General features: G+C 42.6%; 2 protein-coding genes across 2 annotated transcripts in view; both read right to left on the bottom strand.

The window, feature by feature from the left end:
* Positions 1–3300: 3300 nt before the first annotated feature.
* On the bottom strand, positions 3301–4468 carry LOC306860478 (stonustoxin subunit beta-like; the record flags this gene model as incomplete). Its single annotated transcript, XM_079402214.1, has 3 exons — positions 3301–3333; positions 3794–4347; positions 4423–4468. 3 exons carry the CDS (start codon positions 4466–4468, stop codon positions 3301–3303), a joined length of 633 nt encoding a protein of 210 aa, XP_079258340.1.
* A 935-nt stretch (positions 4469–5403) lies between these two features.
* LOC306860477 (NLR family CARD domain-containing protein 3-like) overlaps positions 5404–24536 on the bottom strand; it is a gene marked incomplete at both ends in the record, with an annotated part of 42096 nt that continues 22963 nt past the window's right edge. The window contains 3 exons of the mRNA XM_079402213.1: positions 5404–5446; positions 6388–6561; positions 7129–7302. Coding sequence (XP_079258339.1) covers positions 5404–5446; positions 6388–6561; positions 7129–7302 — 391 coding nt within the window. The remainder of the gene's footprint in view (positions 5447–6387; positions 6562–7128; positions 7303–24536) is intronic.

Here is a 24536-nt window from a genome sequence, read left to right as displayed (position 1 = left end):
CATTGTGTTTAGAGCTTAAGACAAACTAAAATATTGTGTCAATTAAAGCCAATTAACATCTTCATATAGCATAATGGCATATTTAATTATTCAAAAATTAAGTAATTTTGAAGTTTGACAATGAACACACAGCTATACAGCATTGGCCAAAACAATATATCAAACAGTATATATTCTAATAAATTATAACAAATCATTCTAATGCTCAATTATAATTGGTGCTCAGTTATTAATAATGGCTTTTATTATTATCAATGTTAAAAACAGTATTTTCTTAATATTTTGCGGAAACTTTTTTCAGTTGCACTACTGTGCTAAATTGCTAAGGTTGGAAAAGGTTGGTTGTTACTGGAAAAGCTACATTGTTTTGAAAGCAGCTGAGCTACTCTAAGAGCTTGAGCACAATATATGGTATTTTTGTTAACGTGTAAGAACTTAGAAAATGATATAAAATGGCACAGTACAAATTATCTGTGTGAATCAGCATCACTACTGCACACTGCATTTGTAGAAACACACATTACAACTCTAGATATGCACACAGATATGAATTATATACGGTTTTATTTCAAGACCATTATTTTATTCTTGCAGCTTTGATCAGGTGGGCCAGTCAGTCTGGGTGAAACAGTGCCACCCTCGTCCTTATGTGAACTCACTCCTAATCTTTATCAGGATTAATTTACAACATATCCAGGCACATTGAAAACCAAACTATTAATATCGAACTGAAATGGCCAATGATATTTTTAACCTTGTTTAACCTGTTAACCTTCAACCCCATTTGTGGCCTCGCAGGTGAAAATAACCTACCTAAATTAAAATGGTAACAGTTTGTGACAAAGTGTGCTTACACAAACAAATTAGGTATCTTTGGAAAGAAGACACTGGGCTTTGCTCAAAAAGATAAAAAGTTATAGGCACTGACGTGCCTTGAAAAATATTTTTCCACACTGCATGTTTTTTTATTTCATATACAAATACATGAAATAAGTCCTGGAGCAATCCAGAAAAGTAATGGATCGAAAGACATGTGTCTCATGAGTTCATATTTCAAATTTGAAGAAGATACCATGAAAAATGAGATTCCTGCAATATTTTTTCTGAAACTATTTATAGTCCCCCCACCCCCCTGTTTGAGGAAAAATAACCACCAAATGGATTGCAGAATTATACAAGCTATTTTAGTCATTATACATGTTCCTGCATAGTTTTTCAATTATAAAATAATAGACAGATTTATTTGAGCACTAAAAAATACAAAAATAATTATTTGAGTAATAAAAAAGGAAAAAAAATAGAAAAAAAATGCTTTGTATATAGTATGTATACTGAAGTATTCTTCGTTATTCGTTATTACAATGATAAATATCACTGCCAGACGTGAAGTGATATTGCCAGACATGGTCATAGAGTCAGTAAACACACGCTGATGTGCTTCCATTCAGATTATAATCAAACAGATGGGCCATATAATCAATAATAGCTGATCAATGAATCACAATGATAGCCGTCATAGAGTCGCTAATAAACACGCTGATGTCCGTCCATACATATTATAATCATGCAGACACGGCCACATTCCCCACACAATACACACACACACATATAAAAAATGTAGAAGAAGAAAAAAAACAGTTTTTTTATGGATAAAGCAGATCGCTAAGTTACGCCCCGCTCAGATGACAGTTGCGTCACAGAAGCGTCATGGCTGGCTGGAGGGAGCGCCAAATTCAAATAATCTATATTCCGCTTTTCTGAGACTTTTTTTTCCGTAGACGGTCTCATTATATTTGTAAAACCGTATGCTGCAACATCGTTTTGTTTTTTTTACCACCAAGACGCTGTTTTTGAGCGTAATTTATTCCATAACGGACGCGAACAATAACTCTCTGAAGAAATGAAACGTAAACAAAGGAATATTCATGCTTATTACAACGTTATTGTTTCGCTGGACTAAAAGTGCTCGCTGGGATGTTGTTCTGTGGACTAAACTGGGATTTCAGCAGTGGACGCGTTTGTGGCTCGTTATTACAATGATAAAGGTACGTACTGCTTTTTTATTCTGCGTGTTTGGATGTGTACTGCTTACACAAATGTAGCAAATTTGTGCCACTCATTCCTTATAAGCTTTCCATCGAAAAACAGCGATCTGTCGTCGATGCTTGAGGCTTAGACCCTCAGAATGATATATAGTTTGTCAAGATTAACTTTGTCCCGTTTCATTTATTCTATTAGAAAACAATGACACATGCAAACAAAGAGCGTTCAGTGCGAGGTCGCTCTGGTGAACGTTAACACTTCTTACTGTTAATTTATGTGTTAATTTTTACAGTGATAAGGAAGTATTTAGTCTGTTTTCTCATTACCTCACTATGACTGAATGGGTCTCTGAATACTCTGAATATAAGTTATTCTGTCTAAATTTAAATTGTGTTCAGTATGTGTTTTATCTTTGGTACGGTCTTCTGGCTTTAACGGCAGCATAAACATGAGCTGATTCTTGCATGTTAATGATTTGTGAATGTTCCAAACTTCTCGACCCCTTCCGAACAGGGACGGATCATGACACAGAGGTGCCCTGGGCACGGACTGATTAAAGGCCCCCCTCAGTTGAAATTGCAGTCATTTTTCTTAAATTCAAATAGCAATGGACTCTATGTACACTAAGTGAAAATAGCAGTATTTTAGCGATATGTTATTTACACAAAGTGCAAATAGCTATAGATTATATTTACACTATGTTAAAATAGCAGGATTTTCTGCTACTTATACTACTTGTTGCCAAATAGTGGCAATTATCTGCACTTCAGTATTGTATTACATTATAAAACAGTATGCAATAATAACGTATTGAGTGTAAATTATCATTTTAATTCAGATTATTAAATGGATGCCACCTTATTGACACAATAAAGCCCTCCCTACACCTACCCTAACCCTACCTACCCGATACTTGATTTTCAACTTTTTGGTTATTTCTTTAACTTTTATTAAAAATAAATGCCTTTACAATGTGATATGAGATTTGAAAAGGGAGAAAAAAAGTTTGGCAAAAGGCGGGTTCGAACCCTAGTCGATCGCGTCAAAAGTACCACAGTACGCACTTTACCAACTATGCCACTGGAGATATTAATTTATAGCAGTTTTTTATAATCTTGACAGTCCCAATCACACAATGGTGGGTGGAATTGGTATAAATAGCCTCTGCGTTTACATTATCAAAGAACATTATCATTGCACTCTTAAAAACTCCCATTAATCCCTTAAATTGCTTACATTGTGAAATCAACATCTTGCTTACATCTTACGCACATCTGCACTTTGTTGTTTCTGATGAGAGAAATCGGCAGAGAGCAGAAATCATTCAGGGAGCTCTCACACTGAATAAAACACAGCTGTTTCAGCGACGACTCATCTGAATGCCTCATATTGGTCATTGTACTCATAAGCTCAACAGAATCATGTGTGGTTGGTTATAATGCGCAGTGCTGTAGAAAATCTCCATGCCAGCCAGCCAAGTTGAACGAATGCAGATTTTAATTTAGCAGTTGATGATGTGCCGATCTAATCACACCGGTGTGATTGTTTATTAAATATAAAAAATATTATTCGGCTATTTTTTTTTCTTTTGGAAGCTGCATTCAAAATCCACTTGCCTTGAGGGGGCACGGTTGAAATCGCGTTCCGGGAGTAGCGGTATTTCGGCTGGGCCCCCCTCTGGTCCAGTGCCCTGGGCACGTGCCCTGTAGGCCCATGCGTTAATCCGTCTCTGCTTCCGAATACCTTTCACCCTATTGTATCGAATCTTTCCAATTTGACGAAGAGACACTGAAGAGTCAATAAAAACCCTAAATCCAGCACAGAGAGGTTCAGTGAATGTAGAGTAAAATGTGTGTAAGTGTGTGAGTGTGTGTGTTTTGGAGACACTGTAGAAGGACAAAGTGCCATCCTGCCAGTCCAGATACACTCCTACTCTCTTGGAGGAGTACGGGACAGGTATGTTAGTGCTTTTTTTGTTGTGCCAGACAGTGAAACTGTCATCAGAGCAATCGAGGCTCCAGGACTTTTCATTGAAACCAAACCTACAATCATCACTTCCTCCTTTCTTGCTCATTTCTTTATGTGCCACTGATATAACAGCCCCCCTCCACCCACTCCATTCAACCTCCCAGTAGCAGCGTCCCGACAGACTCTCTCTACACACAACCTGAGGAAAGAAATCAAATCTGTCTGGATGATCAGGACATGACTGCTGCTCCTCCAAACGTGTCACCTTTCTGTTCTCCTCAGACAGACAGAGATGAACGTTTACTGTGTTGGGATCCAGTGTGAGATCACAGGCATCTGGAAACAATAAAAGAACATTTAAAACACAACAAACCAGAGACAAAAGTTATGTGTGTGTGTGTGTAGACTTACATTTGTGTAGTCCTGCTTTAATCATGAGCTCTCCAACATGATCCATGCTATAAAAAAGGCCATATTTCACAACACAGTTTTTTGACTTAGACAACCCAGAAAATGCATGAATTGATTAAATGTATGCTGTACATGTATGTCAGTTTGGATAAGGGCATCAAATAAATAAAAAAAAGAAAGAAAGAAAGGAAAGAAAGAAAAAAAAGGTTTCTGTTTTTGTTACTACATCAACCTTTCTTACTGCATGTTGACAAAAATGTTTGGAAAAAAAGATTGGCACAGTTTCACCTAAAAATATCTGGATACAAATACTGAGTGAAATTTTTATTTGTTTTGATTGCTTATTTGTATTAAAGGTGTCTTAAACTGAGAAACAAAAATTCCCTTGATTTTTTGACATATAAGAGGTTATTGGAATATAAAAACATCCTGTAAGCTTTAGAACTCAAATCTTTCTCATTTGTCTAAGAACAACTTATATTGAAGCCAATCTGCCAAAATGATAGGTTATGGTAATGTTTCCCAACCCTTTTTTTTTCAGCCATGACAGAGTTAATAAGTTGATAAGTAAAAAATCCCACAGCATACCACTGAAATATACTGAAATTAAATATACACTGAAATATAACAAAATTGCACAAACATGCTTTTCTCTGTACTTCCATGTAGGTCAAATAGTAGAGGATGACTAGCAACAGCAAGGTCATGGGTTTAATTGTCAGTAAAAGGAGGAAGTAATAATGTAAATGGTTACATTAAAAGCAAAGTAAGTTGCTTTGAATAAACGTGTGCATGAATCTAAATGTAGCATGGGAGAATGGACACCTTTGTCTTAAAATCCCCACCTGCTCACTTGACACTTACCACATCCTGTAAATGCTACTGCAGACCTCTCTTTAATTTCCCCTTCAGAGGTCAACAACTAAACCTCTGTAAGAACTCAATAAGAAATTGAGCAATAAGCAATTTAGTGTGTCCAATTCATTTATGCTGCATGAGTTTGCAGAGAGCACCTGGAAGAAACCTATACAGACATGGGGAGAATAGGCAAACTCCACGCAGAAAGGCCTCCTTGCTCCAAAACACAAACAGGGGACAGTCTTACTGTAAGGCAACAGTCCTACACACCAAGCCACCTTGCAGCCCCTTAATGTCCAGTGTTATTAAAAATAACAAACATATCCTTTATGAAAAGATCAAGTAATGGATCATTTGCACATCATTAGTCTTATTTTGATTTTGTGCAAGCACATAGAAGTACACATGATTGGTGCCTGAAAATTGCATCTGCACATCTTGTCTTCATCAACAGTTCACTGGGGGACCTAGTTGTTTATAACAGTGTATCAGCCAGCTGGAAAAGATTTATCAATATCTACCTGTATATATGTGTTGTCGTCCTCTTTTGGAATGAAAAAACAGAATTATATTTGCTATGGTTTCACATTTATATAGCAGTTTATATTACTATAGTTGACTTCTGACTTGTTTTTTGTGTATAATTACATCTAATTATTCATTGAACATTGAGCTTTAAGTCACTGTATTTTGTCCTGCCTGGAAGCACAGGTTTTTTATTAGATGACTGAATGAGCACTTCAATAGACAGGACTTTACAACATGTGGCCAATAACAAATAATGATTATTATCAAGTAAATTCATTTTTGTTGAATTTGTTATAAACAGCTTCCCCACCCTTGAAAAGCACAGACTGCCAGTGCCCGAAAAAAAGTTGAGTGGAAGAAGAGAAGAAGATTAGTGAGGCCAACTAGAAATAGGGAAACACTAGTGGTCATTTGCTGTTTTTCATACATTACACTCGAAAAGGAACTCACTAACTCTCAAATTGCCCGACACACACACACACACACAAACACATCAACTGGTTTGCATGGTTTAGTGTCCTCACTTGTACAATTTGCTTTACTCCCACAGGAAAATGTGAATCTGAATGCCCAACATACTTAAGTTTCTCCAGTTTACAGTGTGGATCCTCCAGTAGATCAGAGAGGAGCTTCACTCCTGAGTCTCTTGGGTGATTGTAGCTCAGATCCAGTTCTCTCAGGTGTGAAGGGTTTGACCTTAGAGCTGAAGCCAGATAATAACAGCCTTCCTCTGTCACCATACAGCCAGATAATCTACAGATACACAAATAACTTTTTACAGTCTCTAGTCTGGGTCAGACCAGAGAGTCTCAACAACTGTTCAGGTAATGTCACACAGTATACAAAGTTTATGTAGCTGTAGTCAGACCACAAGACCCTAGTATATCTCTTTACAAACTCCAGGCATGACTTCAAGGTAATGTTCTCACAATGCGGACAACAGAATTGCTTTAGCCAACGTTCACCAAAGTTTCATCTAGAGTAATACTTTGCTGTCGAACACAGTTTAGACATGTACTGTACCTAAAGACACCAAAAAAAAAAAGAAGAAGAAGAACAGGACATTTTGGTGTGATTGTACTAAACTGTAATCAAACAATAATTACATCATTGTAATCAAGACTTAAGGACATGCTGATAAAAATTATTTGAACCTAATGTATAGCAAAATCACAGCAAATAAGAGCAAGCATGAACAGAAACAAATGAGGCTCTGCTGAGACATTTCAATCAGTCAGGACAATGAGAAATGTAATTCTTTCATAACTTAAATCTTAATTTCAGAATTTTTTCTAGAATCCGAGTAATGTTTTTAAATACCTCAGTATCTGCAGTACACAGTTTGGACTCTTCAGTCCAACACAGAGAATTTTCACTCCTAAATTTCGCAGGTCATTGTTACTTAGGTCCAGCTCTCTAAGTGAAGAACTTGATGATTGTAGAGCTGAGGCCAGGCCATGGCAGGATTGATCATTTAGATTACAGTTGCTCAGTCTAAACAAAACAACAAAACCTTAAAAGTATCAAATAAGCAGTGTGCTGGTTATAATAATTAATTCTGTTAATTTAAGTGCCAGCCAGGTTAAAACAAACAAACAAAACAAAAAAAAAAAAAACACTGTAGTTCTGTAACTACTCTCCCACTACAACAAATAGGTCAGACAAAACAATGTGGATCAGGATTCCACAAATTCTGAACTGGAGTTTAGCTCCATCCACAATCAAACTTACCTATTCATAATTTTCTAGTCAAGTCAAATTTATCTGTATGACACTTTCCACAATTTTTCACATGTGGTTTCATTTGTGTTGCCCACCCCGACATACAACATAAACTATTCAATCAAACTTATAGTCAAACCATTTATTCAAACTTTTTTTTTTATTTTGTGAATTAAAACAAAGCAAATATATGCTGCACTAGAGACATGCACATTGTATTTTCCTAGTGTGTCATTGTTGCTGCATCACAATGGAATTCAATCATGCATGCCAGTCTTTGATATCATGTGCAATATTATTTTTTTCTTTTTTATTAATAGAAGCACAGGGTTCTAAGAGAAGTAGTGTCCAATTCTGCTCCTAAAGCTTCACCATCCTGTTGAGCTAGAATGCAGACCCAGAACACTGCTATAATATACCTGCCATTATTAATTATTAAGGCCTTGTCAACACAAACACAGGTATTTTCAAAACCCAGCATTTTCTATGCAGTTTGGCCGCTTGTCCACATGCAAATGCAGTATCGGGTCACTGAAACCGAACCTTTTAGAAAACTCCTGCCAGGGTGAAGATTTTCAAAAACTCCGGTTGCAGTGTTGTCATGTAGTTGATAAAACCAGAGATTATGCCTTGTGACATCGGAGTGCGCTTTTTTTTTCAGGCTTCTGTACGGTGGCTGAGAGAGCTCAACTAGCTGCAAATGAAAAACACATGCAAATTATGAAAACATTTTCATCAATTTGACAACATGCGCTGCAAATACTCACAACACAAACAAAAACACAAATGCGCTGCAAATAGGCACAGACCACATCGGAAATGTTTAAGGGAACAGCAAAGTGATGAACATGACTGAGACATATTTATCAATGTTTGCTCTGAAATTTGAGATTTTTGTTTATTTTAAAATCCTAATCGTATGATTCCTTAACTTTTTTTGTGTGTGTGTGTGTGTGGGGGGGGGGGGGGGGGGTATTATTAGATAAACTGACGAAATACACAATTACTGTAACTGTGAGATGTTATGTAAGCTGGCTAACTTCCTTTTACAACTTCCCTTACAAAAATTAACCATAGCCTATGGTATTAAAATTAATTAATTAATAAATAATAAAAATGGTTAGGCCTACTATATTTAAACCATGGTAACCATACACAAATTAATCATGTATTTACTACACTAACTATAGTTTACCCATGGTATTTGTACAACTGTGGTTATACAAATGGTAATAAATATGCCAAAAAAAAGGTAAATTTTCATTTTGTTAAGGTAATTTTGTTGTGGTCTGTGCTACTTGCTACAAATACTTCTGTATTTGGTTGTGTTGTGAGTATTTGCAGCACATTTCTTTATTCGTTTGTGTTGTGAGTTTTTGCAGCATGTTTCTGTTTGCACATGTGCTGTCAAACTGGTGAAGATGTATTCTTAATTTGCTGGAGCCTTTTCTATTTGCATGTGTTTTCTGAAGTTGCAGCGCTTTGAGTTCTCTCGGCCACCATAAAAGTCAGCCATTGGAAGCCACAGAAAGGACAATACATTTTGATCTAAAAAAAAAAACCCAAGGTGACTGAAGTTAGCACATTGTAATTGTATTTCATTGTCCTTTCATTAGTCTACAAAAAGGGTCTGAATAAATATTAAAATATTATTCTTACCATCAATCTGCAATTTATTTTAACCTGACTTTAACCATTAATGAAGCATTGTGTAATTTATTTTTGTTGAACGATATATTTAGTTGCATATATTAAAAAGTTAGCCGTTTTACATAAGAACGTTTCACAGTTAATTGCGTAACTTAATTTGTCAGATAATAATAATAATAATAATAATTCATTACATTCATATAGCGCTTTTCTGCTTTTCTAAGCACTCAAAGCGCTCTACATTGTGAGGGGTGGTGTCTCCTCGTCCACCACCAGTGTGCAGCATCCACCTGGATGATGCGACGGCAGCCATAGTGCGCCAGAACGCCCCCCACCACACACCAGCTTACTGGTGGAGAGGAGACAGAGTGATGAAGCCAATCAGTGTAAGGGGATGATTAGGAGGCCATGATGGTCAGAGACCAATGGGAAATTTGGCCAGGATGCCGAGGCCACACCTCTACGCTTTTCGAAAGACATCCTGGGATTTTTAATGACCACAGAGAGTCAGGACCTCGGTTTAACGTCTCATCCGAAAGACGGTGCTTTTTGACAGTATAGTGTCCCCCTCACTACACTGGGGCGTTAGGACCCACACAGACCGCAGGGTGAGCACCCCCTGCTGGCCTCACTAACACCTCTTCCAACAGCAACCTAGTTTTCCCAGGTCTCCCATCCAGGTACTGACCAGGCTCAACCCTGCTTAGCTTCAGTGGGCAACCAGTCTTGGGCTACAGGGTGATATGGCTGTGCTTTATAAGATTATTTAGGCTAATAATATCCAAAAGACCAAAGAATCATTCGATCAGGGTGTTAAAATAAACAAAAAAAAACACTTGTCTTTCAGTTCAACAGCAACACCACTGACCAATAGCCACTGTACAATAAGCAAATCCCAGCTGGGTTCATCACTTTTTGTGGTCCCCTTGAACCATTTCCGTTGTGGTCTGTGCTATTTGCAGCACATATTTGTTTGTGTTGTGAGGATTTGCAGCATCATTCTGTATTTGTGTTTGCATTGTCAGGATTTTACAGCATGCATGTTGTCAAACTGATGAAGATGTTTTCGTAAGTTGCAGCACGTTGAGCTCTCGTGGCTACCATACTTCTGATTGGCCAGCATGGCTTTACGGTTGGGGTTATATCACCACTTGTTGGTTTGGCATGCTCTTGACGGCGCTTCATATCATGTTTTTGCGTTTTCATGTGGACACATTTTTTTTTTTTAAATGGAGGAAAACGTACTCGGTTACTAACGTAACCTCGGTTCCCTTAGATACGTGAACGAGTACTGCGTCGCTAGACGCTATGGGGAAAAACTCCTTTTTCTCCGAGGACTGAAGACTTTTTCAATCACGCAGTGTGACTGCACGGCCATTGGTTCGTGCAGTAATAAAAAACGAACCAATGGCTCGTCAGTGGTACTACACGAGCCTATGGCGGCAAAGCCCGCCAGAAGGGGCGGGGTCATCTGGCTATATAAGCGGGCGCTTCGCCATAGGAAAACAGGCCAATTCGACTGAAGCGACGACCTGAGTCGTGCAGCTGCATGGCATGGCATAGTACGCAGTACTCGTTCCCGTATCTAAGGGAACCGAGGTTACGTTAGTAACCGAGTACGTTCCCTGTCGATACTACACTCGTACTGCGTCGCTAGACGCTATGGGGAACAAATACAATCCCGCCATGCCATGAAGAGAAACGACAACCATAAAACTGGCCTTGAGCAGTAAGGCTCAGAGGGACCAATTATGAGCAGGAAGCATCCTGCAGGAGGCATGAGGACCGAACTCTTCAGAGGTCAGTCCAGCCTAGAAATCGTTTCAACGGTCATAAGTACAGCCTCAGCACCAGGAATGGGGCCAAGAGCGTTCTTGGAGAATCAGGCAATGCCTGAGGGGACCGCTTTAAGACAGGTGTGTGCCATCTAAGCAGAGAGAAACCTAGCCTGTAAGGCCGGGACATCCAATCTATAGAACCTGGCAAATGTGGACGGCGAGGCCCAGCTTGCCGCCGCACAAATGTCTGCCATAGGCACACCACTAGACCACGCCCAAGAAGAGGCCACGCCTCTCGTGGAATGAGCTCTCACTCCAATGGGGCTCTGGAGGCCCAGGGAGGAGTATGCTAGTGCGATAGCGTCAGCTAACCATCGAGATATTCTGTGCTTTGTGACCGGAGACCCCTTGGTGCGGCCGCCAAAGCAGACAAAGAGTTGTTCCGTCTGTCTAAATGACGTGGAACGCTCGATGTACATTCTCAATGCCCTGACTGGGCAGAGAAGGTTGAGCTCTTGGTCCTCCTCAGAAGAGGGGAGCGCAGAGAGCGTAATAACCTGGGCTCTAAACGGAGTGTAGAGCGCCTTAGGGACATAGCCGTGTTTTGGTTTTAGGACGACCTTAGAGTCGTTAGGCCCAAACTCAAGACAGGCAGGGTTTACAGAGAGAGCCTGCAAGTCACCTACTCGCTTTACCGATGCTAGCGCTAGTAGCAGAGCGGTTTTAAGCGACAGTGTTTTTAAGCTTGCAGATTGTAGTGGCTCAAAAGGAGGGCCCTTAAGGGCTCTCAGGACCGTGGGCAGGTCCCATGCAGGGACTGTGAGGGGTCGGGGCGGATTGAGCCTCCGAGATCCCCTCAGAAAACGGACAACCAGGTTGTTCCGGCCCACCGACTGTCCGGCTATAGGAGCGTGAGAAGCTGCTATAGCTGCCACGTAGACTTTGAGCGTGGAAGGGGCGCAGCCCTTATCCAACAGCTCCTGTAGATATGACAATATCACTGATATGTCACATGTTGTCGGGTCTTTACCGCGGGCTTGACACCAGGCGGAGAAAACCGACCATTTAGAGGCGTAGAGGCGTCTCATGGACGGGGCTCTAGCCTGTTCAATGGTGCTCAGGACATTCTCGGGGAGATCTACAGAGTCCCATCGAGTGCCCATAGATGCAGGTCCCACAGCTTGGGCTGGGGGTGCCAGATCGTTCTGTTCGCCTGGGAGAGGAGGTCTCGCCTCAGGGGAATAGGCCACGGAGCCGCTATTAGCAGCTGCGATAACTCCGGGATCCAAAGCTGGTTCTTCCAGAGTGGGGCCAATAGAAGCACCTTGTGCTTGCATTCCCTGATCCGCCTGATTACCTGAGGAATCAGAGCGATCGGGGGAAAAACGTAAAGGAGGAGGTTGGGCCATTCGTGGGCCAACGCGTCCTCGCTCTTCGAAAAATAAATCTGGCAGTGAGAGTTGTCTTTGGAGGCGAAGAGGTCGATCTCTGCCCTGCCAAAGATTCACCAGATTTCTTGAACCGTCTGTGGGTGGAGCATCCACTCCTCTGAGGGGACATTGTTCCGAGAGAGCATGTCTGCTCCTTGGTTCAGAATGCCGGGCACATGAGCTGCTCTCAGTGAACGCAAGTTGAGATGTGCCCATAGTAAGAGGCGCTCTGCCATCTCGAAAAGGCGTTTCGAGGTGAGCCCACCCTGGCGATTTATGTACGACACCACCGTCATGCTGTCCGAGCGGACTAGCACGTGGTGACCTTTCAGGACTGGCAGGAAGAACTGAAGAGCTCGACATACTGCTTCCATTTCGAGGCAGTTGATGTGCATTTGTCCTTCTGCGTTCGTCCAGGAGCCGAAGGTCGGTTTGCCGTTGCACAGAGCTCCCCAACCTGTGTAGGAAGCATCTGTTGTAACAACCTTCCTTCTGTAAACCAAACCCATTGTCACGCCTTGTTCGAACCATCGTAGGTTCCTCCAGGGGACCAGGGCTGACACGCAGGCCCGGTTCACCCTGACACGAATGCGTCCATGACGCCACGCATGAGGCGGAATTAGAGGTTTCAGCCAGTACTGAAGGGGTCTCATCTTGAGAAGGCCCAACCGAAGAACTGGCGATGCGGAGGCCATGAGGCCCAGCATTCTTTGAAACGATTTGAGTGGGTAGGAGGCTCCAATCTTGAAGGAAGCCGTGAGCTGCCGTATGGCCAGAACGCGATCTGGCACGACTTTCGCCTTCATGCGGGCGGAGTTGAAAACTGTCCCCAGGAACGAAGTTCGTTGGCTGGGGGACAGGGAGCTCTTGGCTAAATTGATCCTGAGTCCCAAGTTCTCCAATGAGAAGGAGGGACCTGTGTGCTACCAGCTCTGCCTCTGACTGTGCCAGAATGAGCCAGTCGTCGAGGTAATTCAGGACATGGATTCCCATCTGTCTCAGAGGGGAGAGAGCCGTGTCTATGCACTTCGTAAAAGTGCGGGGAGCTAGAGCCAGCCCGAAGGGCAGGACCGTGTATTGATAAGCCACACCCTCGAAGGCGAATTTCAAGAATCGTCTGTGATGGGGGGCTATCTGGATGTGAAAATAAGCGTCTTTCAGATCCATCAAAAAGAACCAGTCCTCTGGGCGAATTTGCGAGAGGATCTGCTTCAATGTAGTCATTCTGAATGGCCGTCTCATGAGGGCGCGGTTCAGACGTCTGAGATCGAGGATGGGCCGGAGGCCGCCATCCTTTTTGGGGACGAGGAAATAACGGCTGTAGAAGCCTGATTCGCTCTGAGCTGGGGGAACTATTTCTATAGCTCCTTTCCCCAGCAATTTCTCCACCTCGGCTCGCAGAACGTGAGCGTTGCTGCTTCGCACTAAGGTGTGGACCCTGCCGCTGTACCGCGGGGGTCCTCGAGCGAATTGAAGTGGATAACCTCTTTCTATAATCCCCAGAACCCACTGTGACACTCCGGGGATGGCCTGCCAGGCCTCGGCCCGTGTGGCAAGGGTGTTGGAATTAATTTGGGTGGAGAGTCGCCATGTGGGGACTCGACACACCTGTTAAGAGAAAATTATTCCTTTGAAAATGTTTGCGTTTTATTTTTCCTCACTATAGTAGTGATCGGCTGTGTGGGCACTATATAAATGGGCCCAGTTCACAAAAGTATGTACACAAACACATTGCCGTCGACACACCGAGCTAAACGGGGTGTTCAGAGGCGTGACAGAGGCCGTTTTGGGTGGCGAGTCGCCGTGTGGGGACTCGACACACCTGTTAAGAGAAAATTATTCCTTTGAAAATGTTTGCGTTTTATTTTTCCTCACTATAGTAGTGATCAGCTGCGTGGGCGCTATATAAATGGGCCCAGTTCACAACAGTATGTACACAAACACATTGCCGTCGACACACCGAGCTAAACGGGGTGTTCAGAGGCGTGACAGAGGCCGTTTCGCGGCGCTAGACTCAATGCTTCCATCAGGAGAGCAGTTAACTCCCCCGTGGGCGGGGTCTAGAGTCTGAACGTGACAGAGATAATCATAATGACAGCCCTTTCTATCAATCTGCCTAAAAAGATAAAACCACTCATTAGAAGAGGGGTGCTGATGATCCTTGTGTGTTAACACCCTGGCAGATCAAAAACTGATGCACGCATCCCATCAGATCCGTTCGTAGCGGACGAGGGGAGGCAGGGCAAGACACAGACTGTCAGCTGTCAGATCAAAGCTGTATGGAGAGTGAAACACGGGGCTTTGGCCAGCGTAAATTCACTCAAGCTTGAACGCTCACACCCGCGATTTGATATTTCTTCTCCGAGGTAACTGGGAGGGGAGAAATACGAGAGCAGGGGAGGCGGGGCCAACTTCGTTGAAGTAGTACAACCGCGAGCGCAGCAAGGACAGCTTAATAGTGAAAATAGCGCGAGCAGATCAAAGAGCTGCGAGAGGCGCTAATCCTTAGTGCAAACACACCGGCAGATCAAAGCGCTGTGTGCAGAGTGAAACAGGCGGGGCTATGCCAGCGCGCAAAAATCACTCGAGCCTGCCCGCTCAGCCCCGCGATCTCTCAGTTTACAGAGAGTGAGAGCGGGGAAGGCGGGGCCAACCAGCGCAGTATTGTAAGATCTGTATAAATGGATTGTGCCACTCAGTGCGATGAGGAGCGCTGATCCTAGCGTGTTTAACACACTCCGGCAGATTAAAGTGAGCGCACGAGATAAACTGACGTGCAATCACTCAAGCCTGATCGCTCCGCTCCGCGAGTTAAGTGTTCCTTCCTCCGAGGTGTCTGGGAGAAGAGGAACATGAAAGCGGGGAAGGCAGTGGCGCCTTATAGTGAGCGAATCAGGGGCGGCTTTCGACGAAAGCAGTCTGTTTGTGAGGGAGCAGCTTTAGCGACTCACAGGCACACACAAAGCTGTCAAAGATAGCTTTCTACTCCGGTCCGCCCAAGAGGATATAGCCGCTCATGTAACGAGGGGCGATGATTCTCACGTGTAATAACACTGGCGGATCAGAGCGCTGCGGTAAGAGTGAGCACGCGGGCTCTTGAGCCGGCGTGGGATCACTCAAAACCGGTTATTTAGCCCCGTGGCCCTATCGTTTCATTCTCCGAGCTTGCTGAGAGAGAGGAAACGGAAGAGCGGAGCTGCCTTGCTAGAAGGCCAGCGAGTGGAGAAGAGCGAGACTCATACTCGACTGAGCATTCCGTCTCAATGAACGCGCAGTCTGTGTGGGCGTTGCCCACAGAGGCGAAGCGCTCACTGCCCTTCTGCATCGTGCAGAATTCCCTGCACGAGTCACACTCGCAGTGCGACATTTGCAACAACGTCGCTTGAAATTTGCTTTTTCAGAGAAATTTGATTTTAGACTCACCGGATGGCCGCAGGGGACGAGGCTGGCATCTGCACAGGTCGCTGGAGCGGCTCGAAGAGCAGGCAGAGCAGCGAGAGGGTGCAGAGTAAAAGGCAGCTTCTATCCGCAGCGAGGCGTTTCTACGGCGAGCGTCTTCCAGTCTCGAGTGTCAGCGAAGGGATGATCGTCGTCGCTGAAGGAGAATTGATCTGTTTTCCTATGGCGAAGCGCCCGCTTATATAGCCAGATGACCCCGCCCCTTCTGGCGGGCTCTGGCGGGCTTTGCCGCCATAGGCTCGTGCAGTACCACTGACGAGCCATTGGTTCGTTTTTTATTACTGCACGAACCAATGGCCGTGCAGTCACACTGCGTGATTGAAAATGTCTTCAGTCCTCGGAGAAAAAGGAGTTTTTCCCCATAGCGTCTAGCGACGCAGTACGAGTGTAGTATCGACAGGGAACTCCATTTATAAAATTACCTGTGTACATGTGGACTAGGCCTAATTGTTCTTGAAGATCTTAGCAAATTTAGGTAGGTTTTATTGTGGTTTGAGCTAAACTTTGCAGGAAGGTAGATGCCCAGGATCAGGAGTGAACACCTCTGACTTAAAAAATCCCTCAAAAAAACAACCGAATTTTACAGCTCTTTGGTCCTATCCAATGGTGGCTGCATATTTAGTATACGGTTTCTTCTTACAGTTATCCCTAAAGCACGAGACACACTGCATGATTTTCGGCTGTCCCAGACAAAATCGTGCAGTGTGTCTCGGGCTTATAGCACAATGGAATGTGGTGGATTTATGAAATGAGGAGGCACATCCTTCCTAATCTGTAAAGTAGAAAAAGTAAAAGAAGTAAAAGTAGTCTCCTACTCTTCTGTTAAATATACAGTTAGGTTCATATATATTTGGACACTGACACAATTTTCATAATTTTGTCTCTGTATGACACCAGAACAGAATTAAAAATAAAACAATCAACATTAAATTGAAGTTCAATCTTTAAGCTTTATTTAAATGAGGTTGAACAAAAATATAACAAAATGCTTAGGAATTATAACCATTTTTATACACAGTCCCCCCATTTTCAGGGGCTCAGATGTAATTGGACAAATTAATATAATCATAAATAAAATGTTAACTTTTAATATTTTGTTGAGAATCCTTTTCAGGCAATAGCTATGTTTCCATCCACATATTTTTATGTGCATTTTGGAATATCAAATAAAAAACGCTGGATGGAAATGCTGCATAAGATGTGCATAAATTTGAAAAATGTGCATAAACACTTATGCGCACATTTAAGTAGGATACACTTTTTATCCAATAAGACAAAATGTGTATAAACTATGATGGAAACACATTTATCTAATAAATTCCACCGTGGGCATAAAAAAAAAGTAACGTGACTTTGCGCTATGAGACGGGATAACTTGACTAGCAGCGGACCGATCTCGTTCACAGCATCCATATATTGTTTTGGTCGTTCTAAAATGACTGAGGAAAGTCTGTCATCAAAGTTTTTTCTGTATAATTGTTTTACAGACAATTATATTATAATCTACTAATTATAATCTACTTCCGGCTTTGCTACTGTTCGGACGCTCTTGCGTATTGCTCTGCGCTTTGCTCCCTATTTTTGTACTTTTCTTAGATCTCTCTAAGAATTTAACTTCAGCAGATCAGCACAGTGCTCAATCAACACATTTTTTTGGAAAAGGAAGACTCTGTGGGGAAGAATGATATTCGGAAAGAGCAGTCAGAACTCCTTGAGAAGGATTTCAGTGAACTCTTTGAAACTCTTCAAAGACTTGAAGTTCAGTTGTTCATCAGTGTCATCAGATTAATTATCTTTCATCAGTGGACCACTCCCAGCAAGGGGAACTAACATGTTTTCACAGTTGCTTGGCCTGAATACATGGCTACAAAGAACCTGCAGTATAAAAGGAGTCAAATTCATCGACAACTTCAATCTTTTCTGGGGCCACAGACAAACTTTGTACAAGAGTGCTAAAGGACAATATCTATTTCTCCCTGACCCATCTAATCTGCGGCCTATAATGCATCAATCTAAGATTGCTGTAGAGACAAAATGTAATTCCATCAAGTTAGCATTTTTAAACATTCGCTCACTAAAAAATTAATAATTTCTGATCAGTGATTTAATAACCACAAACAACCTGGATTTTATGTTTCTAAATGAAACATGGCTAGAAGACAGCTGCAGTGCAACAGTCCTCACCGATACAGCCCCTCCTAACTTTAATTTTATAAGTGTCTGCAGGACTGTTAGAAGAGGTGGAGCTGTAGCTGCTCTGCAGAGGTGGAAAGTAACGAATTACATTTACTTGCGTTACTGTAATTGAGTAGCTTTTTTGTGTACTTCTACTTTTTAATTTTTCAAATGTGAACTTTTATTTTTACTTAAGTATATTTTGTTTGAAGTATTGTACTTCGCTACATTTTAAAACACATTAATTACTGAGTAAAAAAAAAATAGCTCCCTGGAAACTACTGCAGTAAATAATGGGCAGGAGAACAAACTGGTGCTAAAATCACAAGAAAGATGCAGATGGACAGACAGGAGTTAGTGGTGCAGACCCAGCTGAAAACCAAGGAAATTAAGTGAACCCCTAGCCATGCTAATGCTCTATTATGCAATGTAAGCTGTGTTTGCCTAGAGAGATCAAACTAGCAGCTTATAAATCTCGACATAACCCTTTGCAAGCATGTAGAGGTAAATACTTGCATCATTGCATTGGTGGTTAAAATGAAGCTTTGGCAGTTTAGCAAAAGGTTTTGAACAAATTAGCCAAAAAGACAGTGGTGCAGGGTATACGATATCGTCTGCGACAAGATCGTAATTGTTGCTTTAACGATGTGCGATTTGACATTATCAGTATTTAGCCAAAAACCAAACAAAACACTCCTACCGTATGTGAAGTCTAGTAGATTAGACTAGTGTGCACGTGCATTTAGAGTGTGTTCTTTCACTGCGTGATTGTTAAAATGCATTTAGAATTATCACAAAATTGAAGATATAGGTGCAGAAAATGTATATTTATATAATTTCATATATAGTAAATCAATATCACACTAAGAGTGCCGTTTTTCTCCAAAAATCAGCATGATTACAAATAGATTTTTTTTACAACAGTTCAATAAACAATAAATTAATTAAGAGACTTGTGTTTTAGACACCATGTTGCCTGTTTTTGCTCTATTTCGACAACAAAAATAATCCCAAACACAGCCACAGCACTATTTTGCGTCTCTGAGCAACATGAAGGTGTTTCGTTTCTGAAGCTCTAAGATGGCGCCGGTGAGATCGGCTGCCGTCACGACTGCTCCAACCAAACTTTGTCTTCTTTTGTAATTTTTTCGTATTGTTAACTATAAACACCGGTTTCTTTTTGTAAGATGGCCATTCTTACATACGACAGGGCCACTCTTATTTCTATTGGTGCACAATGCACTAACCTTTCGCCGTTTTTGAACCCGGACCCATCCTGGCCAAGCGAGATCCTGAGGAGGAACAATGGACGCGACCCGTACCGGCGTCCTCGAGGGAAACGAGCCGGCGTCAGGAACAGGCTGAGGGCATGCGCACACGCGCTCCCTTACCAAGTGTCCTGCTCGCCAATGTCCAGTCGCTGGATAACAAACTCGATGACCTCAGGGCAAGAGTCAAGTTCCAGAGGGACATTCGGGACTGCAACCTTCTCTGCTTCACCGAGACATGGCTGAATCCAGCGGTACCAGACCACGCCATCCAGCCGGCCGAGTTCTTCTCGGTTTACCGCATGGACAGAACGCTGGACTCGGGGAAGACTAGGGGAGGTGGAGTATGTCTGATGGTGAACAAACACTGGTGCGACAGCGCGAGCATTGTACCCCTCTCACGCTCCTGCACACCGAATCTTGAACTTCTGACCATCAAATGTCGCCCTTTTTATCTCCCTCGGGAATTTAGCTCGGTCATCGTCAGTGCCGTTTATATTCCACCTCAAGCGGACACAGACACTGCGATATGGGATTTACATGAAACACTACACCTTCACCAGACACAGCACCGGGACGCCGCATTCATTGTTTTGGGAGATTTCAACAGTGCCAACCTCAAGCGTGCACTGCCGAACTTCCATCAGCACATCGGCTGCCCCACCAGGGGCGAAAGGACATTAGATCACTGTTACACCCCATACAAGAACAGCTACAAGGCACAGTCACAACCACCGTTTGGGAAATCGGACCACGCCGCCATCTTCCTCATGCCTGTTTACAAACAGAGGCTGAAACAGGAAGCCCCGGTGCAGAGGGAGGTCCAACGCTGGACGGACCAATCGGTGGCTGCTCTGCAGGACGCGCTAGATGACGCAGGCTGGGACATGTTCCGGCGCAGCTTTGATGACGTCAGCTTGTTTACGGAAGCGGTCGTGGGATTTATAGAGAAACTAATGGATGATACGGTGCAGAAAACCATCATCAGGACGTTTCCCAACCAGAAGCCGTGGGTGGATAAAACCATCCGCGACGGCCTGAGATCCCGCTCCGCTGCCTACAACACAGGGCTCATCACCGGGAACATGGATGACTACAAGGCTGCATCTTACAGCGTGCGCAGATCGGTGAAGGAGGCGAAGCAGCGCTACGGGAGGAAACTAGAGTCGCAATTCCAACATGGCGGCTCTAGGAGCCTGTGGCAGGGACTTAGAACCATCACGGACTATAAAACACCACCCTCCAGATCGGGGAATGCGGACGCTTCTCTGGCTGACGAGCTGAACACTTTTTATGCTCGCTTCGAGGCTGCAGCTAATCACGCTAACGGCGCTAGCAGTGCTAACTGCATGCACGCTGAGGAAGCCGGTGAGGACAACGTATTCACCATCACGGAGCATGACGTGAGGAGGGCATTCAGGAGAGTGAACATCAGGAAGGCAGCAGGACCAGATGGCATCACAGGTCGGGTTCTGAAGGCCTGTGCTGACCAGCTAGCACCGGTGTTCACCGAGATCTTCAATCTCTCCCTGGAACAGTCCATAGTCCCCTCATGCTTTAAGCAGTCCACCATTGTTCCTGTCCCCAAAAAACCGTAGCCCACCTGCCTAAATGACTATCGCCCTGTAGCCCTCACATCAGTGGTGATGAAGTGCTTTGAGAGACTGGTCAGAGACTTCATCATTGCATCACTACCAGACACACTGGATCCACTACAGTTTGCATACAGACATAACCGCTCCACGGAGGATGCCATCTCACACCTCCTCCACACCACAACAAGTCACCTGGACTGCAGAAAAGAATTATGTAAAAATGCTGTTTGTGGACTACAGTTCAGCGTTTAACACCATAATTCCCTCCACACTCACCTCCAAGTTGGAGGCCCTTGGTCTCAGCACATACTTGTGCCAATGGATCTCCAGCTTCCTGAAGGACAGACAGCAAGCCGTACGGATGGGTAAACACACCTCATCCTCCATCACCCTAAGCACTGGAGCCCCTCAAGGTTGTGTTCTGAGCCCCCTGCTGTACTCACTGTACACTTATGACTGTGTGGCCACTTCCAACTCCACCACCATCATCAAGTTTGCTGATGACACTGTTGTGTTGGGCCTGATCTCAGACAACGACGAGACGGCCTACATACAGGAGATTAAGAACCTGGCGAGTTGGTGCCAGGTGAATAGTCTACACCTGAACATCAGCAAAACTAAGGAGCTGATAGTGGACTTCAGTACGAAGCAGGAGCGGTCATACCAGCCGATCACTATCAACGGGACTCCAGTGGAGAGAGTGGACAGCTTCAGATACCTGGGTGTTCACATCACGCAGGACTTGACTTGGTCCTGTCATACCAGCACCCTGGTGAAGAAGGCCAGGCAGCGTCTGTACCATCTGAGACGCTTAAGGGACTTTAGACTTCCCTCTCGGGTGCTTAAGACTTTTTACACCTGCACCATCGAGAGCGTCCTGACGGGCAGCATCACTTCCTGGTTCGGGAACTGCACTATGCAGGACAGACGAGCCCTCCAGAGGGTGGTGCGTTCAGCGGAACGTACCATTCACACCGAGCTCCCTAACCTGCAGGAGATCTACAGCAAGCGGTGCCTGACCAGGGCCAGGAAGATAGTGAAGGACCTCAGCCATCCCAACAATGGACTCTTTTCTCTGCTGCGTTCAGGGAGACGCTTCCGCTCCATGAAGGCGAACACAGAGAGAATGAGGAGGAGCTTCTTCCCGCAGGCCATTCGGAGTCTTAATCTCTCTCCACTCTAAGCACATCACCCCACACTTCCACTTTGCACATTTTCAATTACAATCTGCACTAATTTGTAGAAAGTTACGTAAGGATAAATGAGTGGGACTTACATACCATTTGTCTTGTCTTTAGTATTCCTTTACTCATTTATACACTTTACTGCACTGCACAGCACACGGACACTTTATCACTGACATACACTTTACTTTTTATAGAATCTATATAGAATCATATTCTATTTTTATTCTTCATATCTATTTTTATTCTCATATCTATTTGTTATTTTATTTTATTGCTAGTTTATTTCTGTATATGTTTACTGTGCTTTTTCTATTTGTATTTTTGTAAACTTGAGGTTTATCTTAATTTTGTTGGACAATTTGTTGGACAGTTGTACAATACATTTCACTACATGTCGTACTACGTATGTATATGTATGTGACAAATAAAATTTGAATTTGAATTTGAATTTGAATGAATCAACCATTTAAACGAGTCGGTTTAATTTGCTAACTTGCTGACACCTACTGGCGGTTTTAATTTCGCATTTAAAGTATCTTTTTTATTTTATATAATTTCAAATGAGTATTAAACATTTTATGTCTTATATATCAAAACATTATTTCTGCCTTTGTTAAATGCATTCATGTCCTGCATTAAACAGTATATAAATACGTCTAAATGCCACTTCAGATGCAAGAGCTTCTGTGTTTCCTCTGCATAGCAAAGATGCATTTTGTTGATACTGATTTGCCTGGTAACAGCCCAAATGTCTTATTATTCTAAATAACTGATTCCTTTAATTAAAAACAACTAATTTGAGATTTATAGGCCTATCCCAGTGGTGTCAACTCAGTTCCTGGAGTGCCGCAGCTCTGCCGAGTTTAGTTCCAATCCTGCTCCAACACACATACCATGTAGTTTTCAAATAAGCCTAAATGATTAGATTAGCTGGATCAGATGTGTTTTATTAGGAATATATCTATACTGTGTAGGGCTGTGGCCCTTCAGAAACTGAGTTTGACACCCTTGGTCTATCCCATTTTTGCCTCCCTCCCACTGTTAAAAAGTAACTAAGTACTTTTTACTCTGAGTAAATTTTTAATGAGCTACTTTTTGCTTTTACTTTATTTTGCTATTGCAGGGGATTTTAATATTCACATACATAATACAGAAATCAAAACTCCAAGCGAAATTATCTCTGTTTTAAACACTTTTGACCTGAGTCAGCATGTGCATGGACCCACACACAATCGTGGACACAATCTAGATTTACTCATCGGTAGAGGTCTAAACATTTTATCCATTGTTATTAAGGATGCAGCACTGTCTGATCATTTCTGTATTTTATTTGATATATAGTGATCTCTGTCACCATTGAATCTAGATCTGTCTCTGTCAGAAAAAGATGCATAAATGAGAACACTAGTGCGCTATTTATGAAGGCAATATCTTTAACACCAAGCATTTCTGCAGACTCTGTTGATCTTCTCCTGGATTCATTTAACTCAAAAGTTAAGAATATTATTGATGATATTGCTCCGATAAAGGTCAGCAAGAAAACTGGCAGACAAAAATCATTTTGGAGAAAATCAACAGCAGTTCAGAGTATGAAAAGACAATGCAGAAAAGCTGAGCGGATGTGGCGGAAGACAAAACTCAAAATTCACTATAGCGTCTATAAAGACAGCCTTCATGCTTTCAATGTGGAACTAGCCACAGGTAGACAGACCTTCTTCTCAAATCTTATAAACAGTAACTTAAACAACACTCGCATTCTTTTTGCGACTGTTGAGAGACTGACAAACACCCCCCAAGTCAGATTCCCAGTGAAAAGCTCTCTGACAGTAAATGCAATGAGTTTGCTTCCTTCTTTTCTGAAAAGATCAATAAAATCAGAAAGAAGATTGGCACGTCCTCAAGTTATGTAGAGGTCACACAGATTCGATCACAATTTCAAAAAGAAGTGACTATGTCTGTTTTTGAAGCAATTGATAGCAAAAATGTTTAAGAAATAGTACAGCATCTTAAATCATCAAACAGCTATCTTAACTCACTTCCCACATCTTTTTTCAAAAGTGTGCTTAACTGTTTAGAAGCTGATCTCTTAGAAGTGGTGAATGCCTCACTTCTTTCTGGGACTTTTCCAAACTACCTTAAAACTGCAGTTGTTAAGCCCCTTCTGAAAAAACGCAATCTTGATAACACCATGTTGAGCAACTACAGACCAATATCAAATCTTCCTTTCATAGGTAAGATTATTGAAAAGGTAGTTTTTAATCAGCTGAAACTCAAATGGATACCTGGACAATTTTCAATCTGGTTTCCGAGCGCATCACAGCACAGAGACAGCACTCATTAAGATAATAAATGATATTAGCTTTAATTCTGATTCCGGCAAAATATCAGTGCTGGTACTATTAGATTTTAGTGCTGCTTTTGACACTGCAGATCATAACATACTTCTAGAGAGACTGGAAAACTG

This window comes from Barbus barbus (genome assembly GCF_936440315.1).
Source record: "Barbus barbus genome assembly, chromosome: 41".
Lineage (NCBI taxonomy): Eukaryota > Metazoa > Chordata > Actinopteri > Cypriniformes > Cyprinidae > Barbus > Barbus barbus.
This window is presented reverse-complemented; position numbering and strand designations above follow the sequence as displayed.